The sequence below is a fragment of the Mobula birostris genome, chromosome 21 (assembly GCF_030028105.1).
Source record: "Mobula birostris isolate sMobBir1 chromosome 21, sMobBir1.hap1, whole genome shotgun sequence".
NCBI classification, from domain to species: domain Eukaryota; kingdom Metazoa; phylum Chordata; class Chondrichthyes; order Myliobatiformes; family Myliobatidae; genus Mobula; species Mobula birostris.
In genome coordinates this window covers 21304950-21329608 of record NC_092390.1, presented here as the reverse complement: position 1 = coordinate 21329608, position 24659 = coordinate 21304950, and the positions used below count along the sequence as shown (strand labels likewise).

General features: G+C 43.2%; 1 protein-coding gene across 4 annotated transcripts in view; it reads left to right on the top strand.

Annotated features, from left to right (window-relative positions):
- Window positions 1-24659, top strand: part of LOC140185668 (uncharacterized) — a 100235-nt gene that overhangs the window by 6143 nt on the left and 69433 nt on the right. For all 4 annotated transcript variants that reach the window (XM_072239145.1, XM_072239143.1, XM_072239142.1 and 1 more), the window contains exon 2: window positions 14263-15017. In XM_072239145.1, coding sequence (XP_072095246.1) covers window positions 14263-15017 — 755 coding nt within the window. The remainder of the gene's footprint in view (window positions 1-14262; window positions 15018-24659) is intronic.

Here is a 24659-nt window from a genome sequence, read left to right as displayed (position 1 = left end):
GAAAAGACCATTTACAGGACAAATTTCAGAGACGTAGCAAAACTAGGGTGTAATGGCTGGTGGACCTCGGCGACCGTAACTGAGACAGTAGTAAAGATAAAAGCAAAAAATGTAATGATGGTAGCAGAATTTGCAGTGTGCAGTCTAACAGCGAGTAATAGTCTTACACGAGGAAATCTGCAGATGCTGGAAATTCAAGCAACACACTCAAAATACTGGTGGAACGCAGCAGGCCAGACAGCATGCATAGGAAGAAGCACAGTTGACGTTTTGGGCCGAGACCCTTCGTCAGGACTACCTGAGAGCAGAGATAGTAAGAGATTTGAAAGTGGGAGGGGAGGGGGAGGGGAGGGGGAGGGGAGGGGGAGATCTAAAATGACAGGAGAAGACAGGAGGGGGCGGGATAGAGCTAAGAGTTGGAAAGTTGATTGGCAAGAAGATACAAGGCTGGAGAAGGGAGAGGATCATGGGACGGGAGGCCTAGGGAGAAAGAAAGGGGGAGGGGAGCACCAGAGAAAGATGGAGAGCAGGCAAGGAGTTATTGTGGGAGGGACAGAGAAAGAAAAAAGAGAGAGAGGAAAAAAGAAAAAATTAAAAATAATAAATAAATAAATAAGGGATGGGATAAGAACAGGAGGAGGGGCGTTAATGGAAATAGTAATAGTCTTAGTTGCTTTTCTTGTGATCGCAAGACCCTGTTGGACATTGATAATGTGGAATGCTGCGAGTCTGATTACCTGGTTTATTGGCGAACAGTGGGTGCAGATGACAAGAAGAGATGGAGGGCTTCAGTTGCAGTTGAGACTAGGCCTCAAGACATGGTGTTGCCTGTTTGTGGCTGTCCAGCAGGGGCCATCAGAGTCAGTGCACGAAGTGTTAGAGCTGCTCTCTCTGTTCGCTCGGTGGAGGACAAACTGTGTTTTGTTCGGCTGAAGTGGCCTCGGCCGCAATGAGGATTAGACCTCAAGCCGTGGGGCTGCCTGTTTGCGGCTATCTGGGGGAGAGGTGTTGGAGTCAGTTATACCCTCCAGTGTTTGCTTTGCAGAAGACCAGCTGTATTGCGTTTGACTGCAGACTGCTGCAACATTCACAGACTCAGGGACTATTTTTTTCTGTGTGACTGTGTTTTACTGCTATCTTATATGTGCTGTATCACTGTTAGTACTGTGTTTTGTACCTTGTCCCTGAAGTAACCCTGTTTTGTTTGGCTGTATTTGTGGGTATTCATGTGTGGTTGAATAACAATTAAACTTGGACTAGAGAATTCTTGAAATGCTTTCTTGGATTGGACTGCACCCAATCAGTGAACAGGAGCACAACAAGAAGCAACAATTTCATTTAGGTCTGCCACTGATGTTGAAAAAAGGCAGCACTTCGAGACAGTTTTCAGCTTTGAACTGTACCCAATCAGTGAGGGGATTCATTTGAAAAGAGGAGAACAAAAATAAAATGGGCACAAGCAGAACAGCCATTGTAGGAGTGGCCATTATGGGAGTGGCCCAGTATTGGAGTGACTTTGGCTCATCTGGATTGGGTGAGGAAGGTAACTGGTAAGTTTCTTCTTCCTCCTTACCTCTTCATGGGATTACATGGTGAGTAGCAGGCTTTTTGCTTTTCATGGCATCTATAAAATAGATGGACTTAAATGTCAGCACTAGGATTCAGAAATTTGCTACTGCTACCAAAAGTCATAGTATGGTTCAAAGTGAGAAAGAAATTTCAAGATTAAGAGGAAGAAATCAAAAGACTGGTTAGGAGCTTCACCCGGATGCGGTGTTTCAGTTGTAAAAAGAGACAGGATAGGCTAGAGTGCAGACTTATTGGGGTTGGGGGTGCAAATAGACTTCTACAAATTATGAAAGCCATAGATAGTGGGAAATTTTCCCACAGCAAAGGTATTAAAATCTAGAGGGCAAAGGTTTAGAGCTAGGAGTTTGAGGACTATAGATAGATGGATACTTTATTGATCACAAAGGAAAATACAGTGTCACAGTAGTATTACAAGTGCACAGATATACAAATATTAGAAGAAAAGTAAGAAAGAATAAGAAAATAATTTACCTCCAACAGTCTAACAGGAGGGGGGGGGGGGGTCATCATTTCCCTGGCTATAGGTTGACTCATTACAGAGCCTAATGGTCGAGGGTAAGAATGACCTCATATAGCACTCTTTGGAGCAATGCAGTTGTCTTAGTCTGTTACTGAAAGTTCTCCTCTGTTCAACCAAGGTGGCATGCAGAGAGTAAGAAGCATTGTCCAGAATTGCCAGGGTTTTCTGTAGGGCCCTTTGTTCTGCCACAGCCCCCAGTCCTGCTGAAGGCTCTCGGTCCAAAACATCAACTGTTTACTTTTTTCATAGATGCTGCCTGGCCTGCCGAGTTCCTCCAGCAATTTGTGTGTGCAGCCTTTCTAATCAGTTTATTGAACCTGTTGGCATTACCCATGTTGATGCCATTGCCCCAGCACACCACCGCATAGAAGATTGTACTGGCGACAACAGACTGTTAGAACAGAACTATAGAAGACCCGAGAAAGAACTCTTCCATCTGGAGGATGGCTAGAGTTTGGAAAACTCTACCTACATGGATGGCAGAGTCAGGTGTTCTTACAACATTTAAGAACTAGGTTAGATGAACACTTGATTCATCATTGCACAGAAAGGAACAGATCAAGTACTGGTAAATAGGATTAGCACATGTATATTTTTCGATGGTTGCCATGGATATTGTAGGCCAGAGGGGCCTTTGCTGTGTGATTCTGGCTAGGTGAGCACAAGAGGGGCAAATAAAATTCAATGCAGAGAGTGAGGGATTGCATATGAGGAAGACTAGCTAAGCACGGTAGCACAGCGGCATGGTAGTGTAGCAGTTAACACACTGTTTTACAATAGCCATCTCTAGTTGTAATCTCACCCAAACCCAGTGGGAAGATCCTGCTTGCATCTACCTTATCTATACCCCTCATAATTTTGTATACCTTGTTCAAATCTTCCCTCAATCTGCTACGTTTCAAGGAATATTGATTTTTTCCTTATAACTCAGGTCCTCCAGTCCCGGCAACATACTTGTAAATTTTCTCTGTATTCTTTCAGTCTTATTTGCATCTTTCCTGTAGGTAGGTGACCAAAACTGCACGCCGCTCTAAATTAGGCCTCACCAACTTCAACATAATATCCCAATACCTGTACTCAGTACTTTGATCTATGAAAGCCAATGTGCCAAAAGCTTTCTCTACGACCAATCTACCTGAGACGCCACTTTCAATTGACTGTGGACCTGTATTCCCAGATCCATTTATTCTATCACACTCCTCATTGCCCTTTAGCTCATTGTAAGACTTACCCTAGTTGATCCTCCCAAAGTGAAACATCTCACACTTGTCTGCATTACTTTCCATCTGCCATTTTTCAGCCCATTTTTCCATCTGGTCCAGATCCTGCTGCAAGCTTTGATAGTCTTCCTTGCTGTCCACTACAGCCTTAATCTTGCAATCATCCACAAATTGGCTGATCCAGTTTAACATCCAGATCATTAATACAGATGACAAACAACAACAGATCCAGCACCAATCCCTGCAGCACTCCACTAGTCACAGGCCTCCAGTCAGAGAAGCAACCATCTACTACGACCTTCTGGCAAAGCCAATGTCTAATCCAATTTACTATCTCATCTTGGATACCAAGTGGCTGAACTTTCTTGACCAACCTTTCATGCGGGACCTTGTAAAATGCCTTGCTGAAGTCTATCCGCTGCCTTGCCTTCATCAACTTTCCTGGTAACTTCCTCAAAAAATCTTTTAGATTGGTTAGACACAACTTTACACACACAAAGCCATGCTGACTGTCCCTAATCAGTCCATGTCTGTCCAAATACTCATATACCTGGTCCCTTAGAAAACCTTCCACTAACTTTCCCACTACTGATGTCAAACTCACCAGCCTATAATTTCCTAGTTTATTCTTAGAGCCTTTCTTAAACAGTGGAATATTAGCTATCCTCCAATCCTCTGGTACCTCACCTGTCGCAAAGGATGATTTAAATAACTCAGTTGGAGACACAGATGCTGGAATCTGGAGCAACAATCTGCTGAAGGAACTCAGCAGCTCAAGCAGCATCCGGGAGAGGCACAGTGCGTGGGGAAGAGATTGTTGACACTTCAGGTAGAGACTCTGCATCAGGACTGTAATTCAATTGTCCCTTTGCTCCGATAAAGATATCAGTCTTGTCAATGTTTGCTCTACTCTCTGTAATGGCAAGTGTGTATTTTATTCAGTAAGGTGAGCAAATTAAAGACCGGTCTTCCCCCAGTGCTGTCAACATGTTGAATACCTCCTGCAGAATTATCTCCAACAGTTCAGTGTCGACATCAGCATGAAACTGTCTAATTATTGATCACATTGTTAATGCAATTAATGATAATTAACTCATCATAGCTTTAATGGGCATATTACATCTCGATGAAGGGGAAGGGAAAATCCCATCATATTCAAATACTCAAGAAGGCAGTAAGTCATGCTATATGCATCCTGAAGGAAAACTTTGTAACTACATTGTATTTACATCCTAAAGAAATCCTCTGCAGCATCATTAAATGTTGGAGCAAGCTCAAAGGGCCAATTGTTCTCTTATTGCTTCTGTTTATCCCTTTTTCTATGACTTTGTTAAATATCTTTTCAGAGCAGTGCTATGATTAAAGTTTGCACACTTGAATAGGCAATAATACCCATGCAGTTGCTAGTCTCACTGCACATGAAACCTGGAAAGCAGTAATTCTCTGACTCACAGCTTCCTTATGACAGATTGTGCACCCGGGTAGCTGTGTTCTTGACCAAGGACAGAAGAAATAGGATGTATTTATTTACATATTTATTTATTGAGATACAGCATGGAATAGACTCTGCAGCCCTTCGAGCCATGCTGCCAACGAATCCCCCAATTTAACCTCAGCCTAATCATGGGACAATTTACAATGATCAATTAACCTACCAACCAGCAAGTTTTTGGACCTTGGGAGGAAATCGAAACACCCGGAGGAAACCCATTTGGTCTAGGGGAGTACGTACAAACTTGTTACAAACGGCGGCGGGAAAGCCAACTGGCCCTGAACATGCTCCATTATTTAGTCTGTTTGTTGGCCTCAACACTGCTTTCATGCCTGATCTCTCTGAACATCATTGTCCAAAAACTGTCCACTTCATCCTTGAATATAGTTGATGTTTAAGCTCAAAGTTTTGCCAGTAAATTCAATGCCCCCCAAATCTAAGTAGTTGGATTCTCTCTGGAGGTTATGGCTCCACCATCAGAATCTCTTCATTTATCAGTTTCAGTGTAATCTTTGCCTGCACATGGCTTACAAGAAAAGCCTTATTACTGGGTGATGGCCAAAGGAAGATCATCCAGCATATGGTTCCTCTGGGTGATGTGAGTGATGTGGGACCAAATAGGAGAAAGGCCAGGAAGAAATTATGTGGTTTCTCTGAGAACACAGTACCAGAGTTTGGCTGCACTGAAGCTCGGTGACACTGATTACTTCTGGCACATATGCCGGATTACTGAAATTCCCCTTCATCTCTTCACTGAAGAAAACTTGAAGCTTGCCTTTAGAATTTGCAAAGTTACAATAAAAGAGTCATTTCTGTAGGTAACATCAGTGAAGATCAAAAGCTCTTCTCCCGTCTTTCAGAAGCCTCCGCATATCACCCCATCTACAGATTTCAGTGAAGTTCTCATGCAGGAATGAATTAAATAATAAGCGGATTTCAAAGGCAGTGGAACAAGGGTCCCAGGGTGCCTGGACAAAATGAAATCTGCCTAAGCACAAGATCTCATGGACAGAGTTATGGAGACTGGAGCCCTTCCGTATTTCCTTCCTCTTGTGATCCGTGTATGACACCCTTCCTTCACCATTACATCTGTACACATGGGGGATGAGAGAGGACCCAAAATGTAAGCTCTGTGGTCAAAAGGGGTCACTGGCTCGTATACTGTCCGGGTGTAAAACAGCTCTAACTCAAGGACAGTATAGGTGGCGCCATGATAAGGTGCTTCTGGCTCTTGCTGACACACTAGAGCAGGAGAGATGCAAGAAGAGGACTTCCGGCAGATTTGAGGAAGGCCATCACCTTCATCAAAGAGGGAGCTAGGCCTTTTGTAACCAAACAACCGAAGTCCAATCTGCTGCTAACAGCCAGGTCCTGGGAGATGAGGGTCGATGTGGAAAGGAGGTTGCAGTTCCCGGATGTGGTGCACACAGCCCTACGCCCGGACATTGTACTGTGGTCAACCGAAGACAAGAAAATAATTCTGGTTGAGCTGACTGTGCCGTGGGAGGAGGGATGGGAAGAGGCCCACGAGAGAAAGACCTTGAACTACCAGCACTTAGTGCAGGAGTGTAAAGACAAGGGGTGGCAGGCATGGTTGTTCCCTGTGGAGATCGGCTGCAGAGGTTTCCCAGCCAAATCAGCATGGCGGTTGTTGTCAGATCTGGGCCTGGACGAAAGGAGCAAAAAACAAGCAGCTCGTAAGATGGGGGAAGAGGCAGAACGAGCCCCTTGTTGGATTTGGAGTAGGCGAGAGGAGGGAAGCTGGAAGCCAGGAGCAGACAGGCAGTGATTTGGCTACCACTGCCGGCCCACCAACTGGAGAGTGTCGTGGTTAAGGGTCGAAACACTCGGTGAAGGTTGGGAACCACCTGATGACATCTGCTCCTGGCTGAAGGCTACGGTTACCTTATAAGGTAACTGGAGAATGCACCCTAACAGGTGTATGTAACAAGTTAAATAACAGCAATATTAAAACAGTAGTCACAAAGAAATTTGCCAACATACATTGACATAGACTAATCAGCCTTTGCTTTTTGTACGAGTCATCCAAATTTGATTGCTGGCCACGCTGCTCTAACCATTTTGTGTTCCAAAATGCTGCTGGAACTCTCCTTGGATGAGGTTGCGATAGGCTGTGTACTTTTTTGATCCAAGTTGTATCATTGTCAAAGCTTCTTGACCTGCACGTACAGAGAGCGTACAGTGAGAGGTTGCCAACCCTCTGCTTTAGAGTACAGAAAGCAGATCTCTGAGACTCCACTGAAGAAAGAAGACTTTGGATGGGTTTCATGGATTTCTCCATGGTAGCTGAAGCCTGCTCCATTTCTGCCCTGGCAAGCTTCCGTAGCAGCTGGCACCAAACGACATGAGGCAGAAATGGCTCTAACAGATTTTATGTATGGAGATATGCAAAGCTGCAGAATTATCTAAAGCCAGGCTGGAGTTGCCTAGCAGGAGGATGTTCCTGCATTGAAGCACACTGCACAAGCCAACTAAGAGAATGTACAGGGAATATTGTGTTAGGCAACTTGAGTGGCTGAGAAAAGGAACACTTTACATTTGGGAGAATGTGCATTGTGGAATGTGAAATGTTTCTACAAACAGTGCACAACAAAGAGAATGCCAGATGTCTGTGGAGTGTAGAAATTAAGCCTTGGGGAAATAGAAAGGATTTGATTCAGAGAACCAGTTGAATACAATAAGCCTGCTGCACAGAAAGTCAATTCTGTGAGAGGAAGACCTGCAAGATCTAAGCCAAGAGCAACCAGAGACATTTTGACTTAACCCATGAGCAGAGCAAAATGTTCTCAGAAGCAAACCATTAATCTTTGGGCAATTCAGTTAAGACCAATAGATCATGTGATGTCAATGTAGAGTTGAAATCTTCTGGGGTTTACACTCTGTAGGAGTTGAAGCCATTGCATTAGGAAAGGAGATGCTGAATTTGTCAAAACAGACCAGAATAATGACAGACTCATACTGTACAAACGATGGTACTGATGACATTACAACATGACAGGATTATGAAGATTGATTCAACAATTAGTGATGGTCAGCATGGCTTTATGCTGGGCATGTCATGTCATACTAATTTGATTGAGTTTATCGAGGAGTTGACGATGGTGATTGATGAAGGCGCAGCTGTAGATACGGTCCACATGGATTTTAATGACGATTCCAGAAGATTAGGATGCATGTGACCTATAGTGAATTAGCTATTTGGATTCTGGATTGACTTGTCCATAGAAGGCAGAGCGATTGATAGGACTTATTTCGGCTGGAGATTTGTTGCTAGTGGTGTTCTGTACTTGGATTTCTGCTATTTCTGATGTAGTGGATTCCAGTTGATTGGGGCACATCAGGACCACACGTTTTGGCCCAATTAAGTCTCTGCCCCAGTATCTGAAGTTTCATGGAAATAGTTAAACAGGTATAAAAAGGACAGACTGAACAACAAATTATGTATTTAAATGAAACAGAACGCTACAGTACTCTAAAACTGTTAGTTTCTAATAGTTATCAGCAGAGGAATTAATCCAATGTACGCTGCCATGTTCTTTTGAGTGACTGCAAATGAACAAAATCAGCGCAGACATCTAGTGTAGATAATGGACTGCCTTCATACAATCATACAATCCTTTTGACAATTGTATCCTCCAAATCTTCATTTTTATTGTAACATTCAAGATGATTGTCGATACCTTCAAATTCTTTGTTGTTGAAGTAGTGAAATGGTTCATTTTCACTTCCAGCCATTTTCAATTTCAGGCATGTCCAAGCTTGAATGCTTGAAACGGCAGTTTGGAATTGTCTTATTTCTCACCAACTATCAGTGACAAAAATCGCTGCTTTATGAACACAGACACTTGCAACTGACGCTATTTTAAAGGTTTTGCTCTAAGCACTGTGTAGCATCTAACAGCCACACAAGTACATAAGACTGACGCTAGTTAGAACCCATTTAGCAACAGTGTCCTGCCCCAATTAAGCGGCAAATAAATAAATGGAATCTCTGCAATTTTCTTGATTAGTTTTTGTACTCAATGAGTTGTCCTAAATTACACGACTGCCCGATTAAACGGTGGCCCAGTCAACTGGAGTCTACTGAATATCTAAATGACAAATGACCTGGTTGAAAACGTAGATGGGTGGGTTTGGAATTTTGCAGATAAAATGAAGATCAGTGAATTTTCAGATGGTGTAAAAGACTGGCAAAGGATTCAAAGAGAGTGGTAGGTGCCTGGAGTACACTGACTGGGTTGGGCTGAAGGCAAATAAGATAGAGGCATTCAAGGGGCACATAATAGACACATGTATGTGCAGGAAATGAAACGATGGACGTTGTGCAGGCAGAAACAATGATTTTAGCTGGGGATTTGATTACTAATTTAATTTATTCATCATTGTGGGATGAAGGGGCTGTTCCAGTGCTATGTTCTGCTGCCGGTGTGGCTTCACGTTCCTTTATCAGCTCCCATTGAGGTCTGCAGCCTTAATGCCAAATGATACAAGTATGTGCCAGCAAGTGTATTAAGTTGTCATAGTAGCTGGTAGGTCCCGGGCTGATGGCCACTTAGCTCTGGTTAGGTAATGAATGAAATCTTGATAAATATCTTGACTGGACATTACTTCCAGCTGCACTGACATGATTAAGCATAGATTAACCATGCTGAATGTTATCAGTACTCCTAGTTATCCTGACAAATGTGTTTTGTGGGAGTTTCTCTGAAAGTATAAAAGCAACTGGTGATTCACCCACACTGTTCTTACACAAACTTAAAACAGACCATTTCATATTCTGGGACTGTTGCACACTTCAGAATTTCTACGGCAACTATTGCCCAGCGGCACTCTCATCTACCTTAATGAAATGCTTTGGGATATTGGACGTAGCTAAAATAAGAATCTGGACCCATTGCAATTTGCCTACCACCGTAACAGTTCTACAGTGGACACAATCTTACTGACTCTCCATTCTTCCTTGAAGCACCTAGACACAATAAAACATATATCAGGCTCCCTCCTGTCTATCGATTATAGTTCAGTATTCAACAGCATCATCCCCTCAGTACTATTCAACAAGTTTCAAAAACTGGGCCTCTGTACCTCTGTCCGCAACTAGATCCTCAACTTCCTTATTAGCTGTTGTGCAAATTGGTATAACATTTTCTCCTTGCTGATAATCAATATGGTGCACCTCAAGGATGTATGCTAAGCCCATTGCTCTACTCTCTCGAGGCACACGACTATGTGGCTAAGCACAGCTCAATTGCCTATTATAAAGTTGCAGTTGACACCAATAATGTTGGTATAATCTCAGATGGTGACAAGGAGCGTACAGAAGTGAGGTAGTTCGGCTGGTTGTTAGGTGTCACAGCACTCAGTGTCAGCAAGACCAAGGAATTGATAGTGAACTTCAGGGAGGAGAAGTTAAGAGAACACACAGCAGTCCTCAGTGAGGCATTAGCAGTGAAGTAGTGAGCAGCTTCAAGTTCCTGGGTTCCAACATCTTGTAGGATCTTTCTTGTGCCCGACACATTGATGCAGTCATGAAGAAGTGATGCCAACAATTCTGCTTCATTAGGAGTGTGAAGGAAATTAGTATGTCACCAAAAGCTCTTGCAAATTTCTATGGATGTATGATGGAGAGCTTTCTGACTGGTTGCGTCACAGATATGGAGGCGGTGGGGGTGGTGGTTAGAGGCTCGGCCAGCTCCATCACAAGCAGAACCCTCCCCATCATTGAGGACATCCTCAAAAGGTAGTGCCTCAGGAGGGTGATCTCCATTGTTAAGCACCCTCATTATCCAGGACAGCAGAAGTCCGAAGATACACACTCAGCATTTTAGAAACAGCTTCTTCCCCTCCACCACCAGATTTCTGAATGGCCGATGAACACTATCTCATTATTCCTTTTGTTTGCTCTATTTATTTATTTTGTAATTTATGGTAATTTTTATGTCTTTGCACTGTTCTTCTTTGTAGCCCATCACTCCTGCTGGGGCATAGGCCACTATCAAGCAGTTCACCAAAGACATCTACTCTGAAGAGTCTTTCAAATTGTCCCCAGGTGTAGCCCATCCTCAAAGATTCTTCCTCTCTCAGGGATGAGGTTTTTGGAGCTTCGGTTGGCGTTTCCGTAGCACTAAGCTTTTACAGGATTGTGTTGCTAGCCCCATGCCCAGCCAACCCCCTTTTGCAGCCAGACATGGCAGAGGTTTTGCACTGTATTGCTGCCGCAAAACAACAAATTTCATGCTATATAAGTCAGTGAAAATAAAGTGGATTCTGCTTTTGATTATTGCTCTTATCTGAACAGCCGTGGCGAATGTATGAGCCAGATGTCCATCAAGACCTGGAATCATTAACCCCAAATATATTTTTTTTGGGTGTTTACATCAGACTTTCCAAGAAGGATTAAATCAGACAATGTAGCCAAGATGCAGGCCATCACGTCCCACTCATCTGTGCCAATGTGGGGAAGAGTCAGGAGTGCAATATTCAATTGTTTTGTTGCATCCATACCTTTCCTAAGGGTATTGCAGACAATTGTAAAGCACAGAGCAAAATGAAATGTTGAAACTGAAAGTCTGAATCAAAAACAGAAAAGAAATTTCCTGGAAGCATGAAGCCATAGAGTTGCCAGCCCAACTACATATCCTAAAGTTCCAGATGCATACCAGCCGAGAAGGAAAGCAAAATAGCATTTTAAAGTTAACATAATATTTGCATTTACAGTAAAACTCCAATAAACTAGCACACTTGGGACTTTGGTCATGTTGGACTGGCTAATCTTCTGGACAATTGAATATTATTAGTACTAATACCCTAACACAATAAAACCAGAGATAGAAATAGGCTGCAAATGAAATTAAATTGTGAAGTGTGGAAAGAATGAGAGAAAATATAGACCAAATGGCACGATCCCCATGAATACATATGGGTATACTGTACATGTGCATAAATCTTTAAAAGTTGCAGGAGAGTTAGTAAAACTGGGTTTCAGGGCAATAGCAGGGAAATGGTAAAATCCTTGTTTTTTACCTAGAAAACAATTATTTTGTGAAGATGTGAAGATTCTAGAGAGGAAGCACAATAGATTTACTGGTTCCAAGAAAGAGGGATTTCAGGTGCAAGATGTTAGACCAGAGAACAGGAAATGGTTCTTTCCAGCAAGAAAGCTGAAAGGAGATTTGACAGAAGTGTACAAGATCTTGTTGAATAAAGGTTAAGGAGAGAAAAATGGTTTTGAATCAGTAGTTGGTTCAACAGCACAGAGGCATAGGTTTAAAGTGTTGGGCAAGAGGTACATGGAAACTTTGAGCAAAAATATTTTCACATATGTTCAGCAGCCACTTTATTAAGTATATGTGTACATCTGTTCATTAATCCAAATTTCACATCAGTCAATTGTGTAGTAGCAACTCAATACACAAAAGCATGCAGACATGGTGAAGAGGTTCAGTTGATGTTCAGACCAAATGTCAGAATGGGGAAGAAATGTGACCAGACTAGTTCAAGTTGACAGTAGCCATGCATTACGGCAATGAAGCACAGAAGAGCATTTCTGAATGCACAACATGATGAATCTTGAAATGGATGGGCTACAGCAGCAGAAGACCACAACGGCTTCCACTCCTGTACCTAATAAAATGACCACAGGGTGTAAATAGTGTTTATATGCTGAACTCATTGCCTCTGAGACTGGTGGAAACCATTTCAGTCAAGGTTTTTAAAAGGCATTGGGATTGGTATTCAAAGAAAAATAAACTAAATGGCTTTGGAGAAGCAGCAGAGAGTGGCAATATATTAGCCATTTTGCTCGGAGTCATCATTGATAGGTAAATCTGAGCATCTGTGTTTTCTATGTACGTTTAAAAATCTCATTCCTTTTGTTGCAGCTTCACACCCTGCTCTCAGCTCCACCTCTCTTTCCATTTCTACATTTATCAGTCTCCCTTTAGAAGATAGGTAAGCCACTCGATTCATTTCAAGCCTACAGATATCACAGCTATCTCAACTATATTTCCTTCAACCCCCACCTCTGAATGAGGACTCCTTTCATTCACCTTATTCCTCTGTCCATATTGCATTTTCCCCAATGATTTCCATAGATGTCCCTCTGAGTTGTCTTCCTTCCTCTTGAAATGTAGCTTCCCTTCTTCTGCAGAGAACAGAGCCCTTACCCACACTGCATCTTATTTATTTCCTAGCCTTCTGTTCATATCCCTTCTTCTGCTTGAAAGGCCGAGGATAGGTTTCCCCCAGTCCTTACCTTTCATCCCACAAATCTCCACATTCAGTTGATCATCCATCACAATCTCCACCAGCTTTAACAAGATCCACCACACCTCTATCAAGTCACATCTCGTACTCTTTTGCTGTAAGGAGGAAAGCCCTATATCACTCAACCTATCCTCATAAGACATGCACTCCTGCAGCATCCCGGCAAATCCCCTACACCATCTCCAAAGCCTCCACACCCTTCCCACAACAAGCCAACTAGAAACGAACATTACACTCTAAGTGTGGTTTCAACCAGAGCCACAACATTACCTCACAGCTCCTGAACTCAGACACTGACCAATGAAGACCAACACACCGCATGTCTTCTCAGCCACCCTATCAACTTACACCACAACCACAAGGGATCTATAGACATGGACACCACAATCCCTCTGTTCTTCCACACTATTAAGAATCCAGCCATTAACTGTATTCTTCCTTCAAATTCGACCTTCCAAAGTGAATCACCCCACACTTTGCCAGGCCAGACTTCATTCACCACCCCCCAGCCCAGTTCTGCATCTCATCAGTGTCCCATTGTAACCTACAACAACCTCCAACACCACCAACCTTCACATCATCCTCAAACCCGCACAACGGGGAATTCCATTGAATGCCCCACCAAAATTCATACCCACTGGTCTGCCTTCATCAATTTGTTTTGTCATTTGCTCAAAGAATTCAGTCAGACTTGTGAGGCACAACCTGCCCTTCAAAAAGCCGTGCTAACTATCCCCAACCAGACCACACTGCTCCAAAGGCTCACAAATCCCGTCTCCAGGAATCCCCTCCAATAGCCTGTTTACCACTGACGTAAGACTCACTAGTCCACAATTCCAATACTCATCCCTACTATCCTTCCCGAGCAAAAGAACATTATTTAAAATCACACTACCTGACCTGCTGAGTGTTTTCAGTAGCTTCTTTTTTGTTTGTGTTTTCAAAGCTCATTGCTAAATTGGATATTTGTCATAAATGCGCAGGTTAGAATTCATTACAATACCATTTGGGATCTAGTTCTGAATGTAGCTCTGACTGGGGCTTGGCTGCATGCAGCTGAATAATTTGCTTGATTGCTAAACCTCAACATTAGGCTTCTGCTGTTGAAGTAACTGGATTTGATTATGTGTGGCATTTTGCTTTTGTCTTTGTAGTGGTGAAGCAGGATTCATCCGAGAGGAAAGTAGTATTGACCAAAGTGACAGCCCTGAAAAATGGCTTGGAGTGTGAGGACATTTCCTCCCATCCAACACTAGCCAAGACAAGAACTCGCGAGACCTGTCCAAGATCACAAACCAATGGTGGCAATGATCTAGCAATGTCTGGAGACCAGAACTTGTTCGCGGAACTCGTTGACAGAAAGGGATCTTCAAATTGTACAGTTGTGAAACTGTATAAATCCGAATCTGAGGACTCTGGTGCTGAATTTCCAAGTGGTGCACGTTCTCCCTTGACCCCATCGGGGTCCGAACAGAGCCTTGTCATACATCGAAGAGTGTCATCTTGTGACTCAGGGATGGCTTTGAGCATTTCTTCCACGTCTGCAATCCAGCAATCACCTCCAGCAGACTCCTGTCCCAATTCTGCAGCATGCATAAAAGAAGATCAAGAAATTGGTGAACAGCAACACTCTGTAGTAAAGGAGCCCACAGCTTCTACAGATTGCAGAAAGGACAACAGGTCAAGCATCCGCTTAAGTCTGAGTCCTCCGGCTGTGGATGAAGCAGTGAAGCAATCCAAACATGTATCACTTGTTGAAATAGTCATTGCTGACACCAATTCTCTTCCAGTTTCGGAAGGTAGAATGGAGCATGCAGAAGTAGCTCAATTAGGTCATGAATCATTGAAAAGGGGACAATCAAATGATAGTCTTGATAAATACATGGAGAAGTGCTGCAGATTAAGTGAGGTAAGAGATCATTAATTCTTGTATCATTTACAGCTCATCCTGAGTTTCACTTTTTGGTGAAATACAGAACAGAACTAAACAGAACTTCGGGAAGTCTCTCCCTGTCCTGACCTCCTGCCCTCTCTCCCTGTCCTCTCCCTGTTCTGCACTCTGGCCCATTACTTGCTTTGTTCTGCTGTCACCCTGCACTGCCTCATTATTCCATGCCAGCCATCTTTTGTTTGCCTGAACCATCCTTGACTCTGAATTCTTTGGGCAGTATGGATGTATGGAATCTCCACCAGCAAGGCCTACATCAGATTCCCCAGGTTTCATGCCAACCACAGCTCATTCTCCAATTATATGGCCCTCACTGATCTATTCTGCACAACTCTCATAGTGCTGAGGTGACACATGGGCTTTTGGGTATAGTGGCAGACCTTCATTCACCTGTCTGTCCAGATTTGTCAATTACTCCTTCAACCATTTAGCTCTTCTTCCGTCTCTTGGTTAGTGTCCTTTCAAAGATTACTGGTGAGAGGTAACGGTGGGTTTCTCTTCACACCCTGCAAAAGGTAGTCACAAGCAACAAGATGTACGAGTTGTGTTGGAAACCCCTGGATGATGGTGAAATGTTATCAATGTGCATACCTGGCAGAAAACCATTTGCAAGAAAGTTGATTTGTGCCTCAGTAACCATTCTGTCCATGAGGACAATTAATGTCTCCTCTGGGCTGAACTCAAAAGGGTCTCCTCCAAACAGGTAGCCTTCCTCCCATGTAGAGTGCATTACTGCTGTCTCGCTGTCCTTCAGTAAACAGCCTTGTTCAAGTTAGCGTTGGCAACTCCCCAGGTTACGTGTTAATATTTCCTACTGGGTATAAAACATCCTAACTCTGCTATACATTTTCCTTTGACTGGCTCCTCAGTTTTTTTTTGCAGAGGATCAAAATTGGTGTTAGTGCTAAATGCAGTGGTATTTCTAACACAGCACAGAAGTGCAGTTCTAGATATTGAAGTTAACTGAAGGAAGAGAATGTGTAGGGTTGTTGATATCTGAAGCTTGGAAGGAATTAAAGTATCCTTAAGAAATTTTCCAGATACAAAGCGTAAGAAAAACTTGCAAGGGCCTGCAGCTTTCTCAACAAAACCTGCATAAGGAAAGAGCAGGAATGCATCCCAACCTAGCACTCAACTTAGTAAAAATGAAGCAAAATTTGTCAGTAATTAGTATTTTAGCCTGTTGATAATAAACAGGTTTCACATAAATATTAAGCTATCTGTCCTGAAGCATTGCACCAAGGCTTTAAGAATTCTGAGGAGTTAACAGTTTCCTCTTCACCAGAGCCATAAATAGTTTACATTCCTTGCATTCTCCCTTAAGAAAGACAAGCACATAGTATTGACATCATATCCATGCCACACACGCTTCCCACTTGTGATGCCAGAACCAACATTTAAAAAAAAGATTGTGGTAGTATGTAGAGCATTGACATCTACAGCACATTACAGGCCCTTCGACTCACAATGTTGTGTCAACCATGTAACCTACTCTAGAAACTGCCTAGAATTTCCTTCCTGCATAGCCCTCTATTTTTCTAAGCTCCATTTACCTATCTAAGGGTCTCTTAAAAGACCCTATTGTACCTACCTCCACCACCATCGCCGACAGTGCATTTGGCGCACCCACCACTCTTTGTGTGGAAAAACTTACCCCTGACATCCCCTCTATATCTACTTCCAAGCACCTTAAAACTATGCCATTTCAGTCCTAGGAAAAAGCCTCTGGCTATCCACACAATCAATGCCTCTCATCATCTTATACACCTCTCTCAGGTCACCTCTCATCCTCCGCTGCTCCAAGGAGAAAAGGCCAAGTTCACTCAACCTATTTTCTTAAGGCACGCTCTCCAATCCAGGCAACATCTTTGTAAATCGCCTCTGCACTCTTTCTATAGTATCCACATCCTTCCTTCAGTGAGGTGAAGATTGTACTCTAAGTGGGGCCTAACCAAGGTCTTATATAACTGTAACATTACCTCATGATAGTAGCTGATTTTAACTTTCCACATATTGACTGGGACTCCCACACTGTGGTAGAGTTTGTCTAATATGTTCAGGTTGTTTCTTTAATCGATGTATACTATAGAAGTCCCAATAGGGAGAGTGTGATACTGGATTAGGGAATGAGACAGGGCAGGTAATGGAAGTCTGTGCAGAGGAACACTTTGGATCTAGTGATCATGATTTCATTAGTTTCAAAATAGTTATGGAGAAGGATAGAACTGGTCCTCAGTTTAAGACTCTAAATTGGAGAAAGCCCAATTTTGATGGCATCTGAAAAGATATGGCAGGTATGGATTGGAATAGATTGTTTCTGGCAAAGGGAGGCTTAGTAAGTGGTAAGCCTTCAAATGTGAAATATCAAAAGTACAGAGTTTGTATGTTCCTGTTAGAATAAAAGGCAAGGTTATCAAGTTTAGTGAAGCTTGTTTTTTGAGGGACATTGGGGCCCTGGTTAAGAAGAAGAAGGAGGTGCATAGCAGATATAGGCAGCAGCAAACAAATGAGGCACTTAAGGAGTGTTAAGAAATGCAAGAGAGCACTTAAGAGGGTAAATCAGGAGGGCTAAAAGAAGACACAAGTTTGCTCTGGCAGACAAGGTGAAGGAGAATCCCAAAGGTTTGTACAGACATTAAGAGCAAAAGGATAACAAGAGACAGTCCTAATGAAGGGTCCTGATGAAGAGTCTCAGCCGAAAATATCGACCATTTACCCCCCTCCATAGATGCTGCCTGACCTACTGGGTTCCTCCAGCATTTTGTGTGTGTTACTCTGGATTTCCAGCATCTGCAGAATCACTTATGTTTATCAAGGGACAAAACTGATCCTCTTGAATGGTCATCTATGTAAGTAGCTGAAAGAGATGGGGGAGATCTGAAATGAAATTTTTGCATTTGTTATTTACTCAGAAGATGGGCACAAAGTCTACAGAACTGAGGCAAAACAGTAATCAGGTCATGGACCGCATCCAGATTACAGAGAGGAGGTGCTTGCTGTCTTAAGGCAAATAGAGTTTACATTGCTGGTAATCAAACAAGAGCTCAAGAAAAGCAGCTACGATCTGTGCAAAGCTATCAAGGCTGAAAAACAACAATATAGGGACAACAATTGAGTCAAGATTCACAACAAATAGCACACGTGACTTATGGCAAGTGTTGCATACTATCACAGACTTCAAAGCCAAACGTTGTGGTGCCACCAACATCGCGGCCTCTCTCCCAGATGAGCTCAATCGTTTCATGTCACTAACTCTGAGCCTCTGAGGAAAGTACAACAAGATCTTGGTGTCCTTGTTCATCAGTCACTGAAAGTAAGCATGCAGGTACAGCAGGCAGTGAAGAAAGCTAATGGCATGTTGGCCTTCATAACAAGAGGAGTTGAGTATAGGAGCAAAGAGGTCCTTCTGCAGTTGTACAGGGCCATGGTGAGACCACACCTAGAGTATTGTGTGCAGTTTTGGTCTCCAAATTTGAGGAAGGACATTCTAGCTATTGAGGGAGTGCAGCGTAGGTTCACAAGGTTAATTCCTGGGATGACGGGACTGTCATATGTTGAAAGATTGGAGCGACTGGGCTTGTCTACACTGGAATTTAGAAGGATGAAAGGGGATCTGATTGAAACGTATAAGGTTATTAAGGGATTGGACGCACTAGAGGCAGGAAACATGTTCCCATGTTGGGGAAGTCCAGAACCAGAGGCCACAGTTTAAGAATAAGAGGTAGACCATTTAGAACGGAGTTGAGGAAAAACTTTTTCACACAGAGGGTTGTGGTTCTGTGGAGCGCTCTGCCTCAGAAGGCAGTGGAGGCCAATTCTCTTGATTCTTTCAAGAAAGAGGTAAAGCTCTTAAAGATAGTAGAGCCAAGGGATATGGGGAGAAGGCAGGAAAAGGGTACTGATTGTGGATGATCAGCCATGATCACAGTGAATGGTGGTGCTGGCTTGAAGGGCTGAATGGCCTACTCCTGCACCTATTGTCTATTGAAAGCCACCGCTACAACGTGCAACCTGGTCATCTTTGAGGTTGAGGTACACAGATGTTTCCAATGAGTGGACAGTCACAAGGCTATGGGGCTGGATGGCATCCCAGGACGAGTACTCAGGATGTGCGCAGCACAACTGGCAGGTGTGTTTACAGACATTTTAAATCTCTCCCTCTCCCAGTGTAGAGTGCCCTCCTGCTTCAAATTATCCACCATTGTCCCTGTGCCAAAAAGGACCAAGGTAACATACCTGAACTGGTGTCCTGTCGCACTCACCTCAATAATAAGCAAATGCTTTGAGAGGCTGGTCAAGGATTATATCTGCAGCATGCTACCACCCAAACTGGACCCCCTACGATCCGCCTACCAACACAACTGATTGACAGACAATGCAATAGCCACTGCTCTACATACCGTCCTAACACATCTGGAGAAGAAGGATGCTTATGTGAGAATGCTGTTTTTGGACTACAGTTCAGCATTCAACACCATAATTCCATCCAGACTCGACAGGAAGCTCAGAGACCTCGGCCTTGACCCTGCCTTGTGCAGCTGGATCCTGGAGTTCCTGACAGATTGCCAACAGGGATAAGAGTGGGCTCCCTCACCTCCACACCTCTGACTCACAACACAGGAGCCCCTCAGGTCTGCGTACTGAGTCCCCTCCTTTACTCCCTGTATACCCATGACTGTGTCACCACCCACAGCTCTAATCTGCTAATTAAATTTGTCAACGACACTACATTGATTGGCCTTATCTCAAACAATAACGAGGTGGCCTGCAGGGAAGAAGTCACCTCTCTGACACAGTGGTGTCAAGAAAACAACCTCTCCCTCAATGTCGCAAAAACAAAAGAGCTGGTTGTGGACTGCAGGAGGAATGGAGATGGGCTAACCCCTATTGACATCAATGGATCTGGGGTTGAGAGGGTAAACAGCTTTAAATTCCTCTGCATCCACATCACCGAGGACCTCACGTGGTCTGTACACACCAGCTGTGTGGTGAAAAAGGCACAGCAGCACCTCTTTCACCTCAAACAGTTGAGGAGGATTGGTATGGGCCCCCAATTGCTAAAGACTTTCTACAGGGGCACAATTGAGAACATCCTGACTGGCTGCATCACTACCAGGTAATGCAGGGAGTGGTGCAGACAGCACAGCACATCTGTAATTGTGAACTTCCCATGTTTCAGAACATTTACCAAGACAGGTGTGAAAAAAAGGGCTCGTAGGATCATTGGGGACCCGAGTCACCCCAACCACAAACTGTTCCAGCTGCTACCATCTGGGAAATGGTACCGCAGCATAAAAGCCAGGACCAATAGGCTCCGGGACAGCTTCTTCCACCAGGCCATCAGTCTGATTAACTGATTTGAGTGTATTTCTATGTTACATTGACTGTTCTATTTATTATAAATTATTATAAATTACTATGATTGCACATTGCACATTTAGACAGAGACGTAACATAAAGATTTTTACTCCCCATGTATGTGAAGGATGTAAGAAATAAAGTCAATTCAGATTAGGTTGGATAAGGCCCCAGAGCTGCCCAAGGTCTGCCCTTGCATCTTGCGGGCGGCTAATGCAGAAATTGCGGGGGCCCTGGCAGAGGTATTTGAGGCCCTTCATTGATCGGGGTCAACCATGGATGTTGAGTCCCAGCTGTCAACATGATAGAGAAGCCAGTATCCAAGCCAGGCAGTACGATATGGGGAGCTAGCTGTTGCCCATGTAGCAGGCTCCCCCTCTCCACTGAGCTGTCAAGTCCTAAGGAACAGCAGAGACTGATACAGTTTGGCACCAGTGGCATTGCAGAAGTTGCCAGTCAGCGTTGAACTCAAGGTAGGACTGTCTTAGGGACTCCAGCTCAGGACTCTTCTTCAGGGTTTACTCCCGAAGCCTTCCCCTTGAGTGAACATAGCCACAAGACAGCGGAGATTTGAAATCATTTTCCTAAGTTGCCAACTACGGCCGATGAGCCTTTGTGCCCACAGTGACTGTTTTTAAGGCACCATAACTTGCCTTTGCCCCTTTCTCTGTCAGTAGAAATGGTCCCACCAGACTTGGTAGCTAAGCCACACGTGAAGGCCAAGGGCTGGACTTGGTTGTCAGAGGCTATTTGAGATGCATGCCATTAGGAGCATTTAATAGGTAGTGGGAGCTTATCCGCAATACCGCCCCCAAATATAACAACCTTAAGGAACTGCAGAGGCATTTAAAACATCCATAGCTACTGGTGAGGTGTGATACTGGATGAAAAGTAATGTTGTTTAAGAAGTGCTCCAGGAGTAAGCCAAGAAATTATAGGCCAGTGAGCCTGACGTCAGTAGTGGGTGAATTATTGGAAGGTACAGGATATATAAGTACTTGGTTCAGCAGGGCCTGATTAGTTACTGTATAGTCAACAAAAAACAAGAGAAAATCTGCAGATGCAGGAAATCCAAGCAAAACACAAAAAATACTGGAGGAACTCAGCAGGCCAGGCAGCATCTATGGAAAAGAATTCAGTCACTGTTTCGGGCTGAGACCCTTCGGCAGGACGGTACTCTTTTCCATAGACGCTGCCTGGCCTGCTGAGTTCCTCCAGCATTTTGTGTGTGTTACAGTATAGCCAATAAGGCTCTGTGTGTGGTAGATCATGAGTAACCAATCTTACAGAGTTATTGGAGGAAGTTACCAGGAAAGTTGAAGGAAAGGCAGTGGATGTTGTCTACGTGGACGTTAGCAAGGTCTTTGACAAAGTTCAAATGGGAGGCTAGTCCAGAAGGTTCAGTCGCTTGGCATTCAGGATGAACTAGTAAATTGGATTCAACATTGGCTTAGCAGGAGAAGACTGGAGGCCTCTGAATAGTGGTGTGCCACAGGGGATTAGTACTGGATCCATTGCTTTGTCATCTGTGCGGTGATCTGAATGATAATGCAGTAAACTAGATCAGCATATTTGCCGATGACACCAAGATTAGGGGCATAGTGGACATTGAGGAAGGCTGTCAAAGCTTACAGCACAGTCTGGACCAGCTGGAAAAATGGGCTGAAAAATAGCAGATGGAATTTAATGCAGAAATGTTGCACTTTGGCACGACAAACCAGGGTAAGGCTTACACAGTGAGTGGTAGGGCACTGAGGAATGTGGTAGAACAGAGGGATATGAGAATGCAGATCCATAATTCCTTGAATGTGGCATCACAGGTAGACAGGGTAGTATAGCAAGCTTTTGATACATTGGCCTTCATAAATCAGAGTGCTGAGTACAGGAGTTGGGATGTTATGATGAAGTTGTATATGACTTTGGTGAGTCCTAATTTGGAGTACTGTGTGCAATTCTGGTCACCTACCTACAGGAAAGAGATCAATAAGATTGAAAGAGTACCAAAAATGTTTACAAGAATGTTGCCAGGACTTGAAGACAGTTATCAGGAAAAGTCAGTTAGGTTAGGACTTATCCCTAGAGTGTAGGAGAATGAGGGGGAGATTTGGTAGAGATATACAAAATTATAAGGGACATAGATAGGGTAAATTCAAGCAAGCCTTTTCTACTGTGGTTGTGTGGGTCCAGAACAGAGGTTGAGTTAAGGGTGGAAGGTGAAAAATATCAGAGGAACCTGAAGGAGAACTTCATCACCTTGAGAGTGTGGAATGAGCTGCCAGCAGGTTTGATTGCAACGTTGAAGAAAATTTGTACAAGTACATGGATGGAGGGGGTTGGAGGGCTATGGTCCAGGTTGAGGTCAATGGGACTAGATAGAATTTGGCATGGATTAGTTAGGCCAAGGGGCCTGGTTCTAGGTCGTATGACTCTGTGACTCTTTAAATGGAATGGGTGTAGACAGTTGGCATGTACATGATGAGCCAAAAGACTGTTTCAACATGAGTCTTTGACTTATCAAAATGCCAAAAGAAGTACCAGACCAGCAAAGGATAAGCAAGATATTAATAAAAATGATGAGATGCTGGTAAGGGATATAATGATAGCAAGGACTTGTACTAGATAAGAGCAAAAAGTAACAAAAGCAAAACTGTGCCCCCTAGAGATTGCATCATGAGAAATTTGTCTTCATAGTGGAAGAATGTATTGTGGAAAATCAAGGGGGTAGTGACACTAAGTATCTTATAAAGTAATTAACATCAGTAAAACTAAAATACTGGAAAAATTAATGAGACTAAATGCGAGTTAATCCCTTGGAAGTGATGGCCTATGTCTCAAAGTTTCTATTAAGAAGCTAGGGTCTAAGCATTAATTATGATCATCTGTAATGTTGGTGTACAATCCCGGTGTCCTCTGTATGGAGTCACTGTAATCCTCCCTGTGGAATGCATGGATTTTCTTTGGGTCCTCCGGTTTCCAAAGACATACCAAGTAGATCAGTGTAATTTGTCCCGTGATTAGGTTAGTTAAATCGGGGTTGCTGGGCAGTGTGGCTCAAAAGGTTTAGGCTTCAAGTCTAAATAATAAAATAAATAAAAACAAATTCCTTTGATCTTGGAATGTTTCCCATGGATTGAAAGGTAGTAAATCAGGAAAGTAGAGAGGCAGAAGATAGGGAACGACTGAGAGTTTGGCCTGTCATTAATCTTCAAGAAATTGCATTGTACAGTACATTGTTACAGCTGTAGGGCACATAAAAACTTGTGTGTTTAACCAGAATCTTATGAAATGGTAATAGTTTTTAACAGTTGTGATACTAGATTCATAGAGTCATGCAGCACAAAAGTTGGCCTGCCCACTACATCCATGTGATCATGAGGAAGTCGTGCAGATCAGAGTATCTGGAGAAGGTGCCACACACAAGTTTGCTGAATGAGATAAGAATGAGCAAAATAAAATAGCATGGATACGGGACTGATTATAAAGCAGGAAATGAAGGATAAACATAAACAGTCAACTTAACAAGCTCTAACTTGTGGGACCCAGTAAGCATTAGTGTTCACCTAAATGCTACTGTACATTTAGTCACCTATTCCTAGAGTCATACAGCGTGCAAATAGGCCCTTCAGCCCATCTGATCCATGCCAACCAAATGCAAATCTCAAGGTAGTATAGTAACAGAAACGGTACATACTTGGATAATAAATTTACATTCAACTTTGTGCTTCGAGCTTTGGATTCCATCTAATCTAATTGAACCCTCCAAAGCATTCTACTATGTGGAACCTTATCAAAGGCCTTACTGAAATCAATATAAACCATACATACAGCTCTGGTCTCATCAACATTCTGAGTTACTTCAGCAAAAAGAACTCAGTTAATGATCTCCCACTCATATGCCACACTGACTATCCCTAATCAACTATGGCTTTTCCAGGTACATTTATATTATATCTCCAGGAACTTGCTCACCACAGATGTTTGACTTACTGGTCTATGGTTCCCAAGTTTTTCTTTGCAGCCCTTCTTAAATAAGGGCAAAACTTTCACTAACTTCCAGTCCTTTGTCACATCAGTCATGGATAACTACACTGGAAATATCTCAACCAGAGCCCCCACAGTGTACTTGGGTATACTTTGTAAAGAACTGGTGGTTTGTCTACCTTCATGCACCTTCAGATGTCCCGCTCCTCCTTTACTGTACTTTCTCAAGATCCCAAATGTTCATGTCCTTCTCCAAGTTATGAA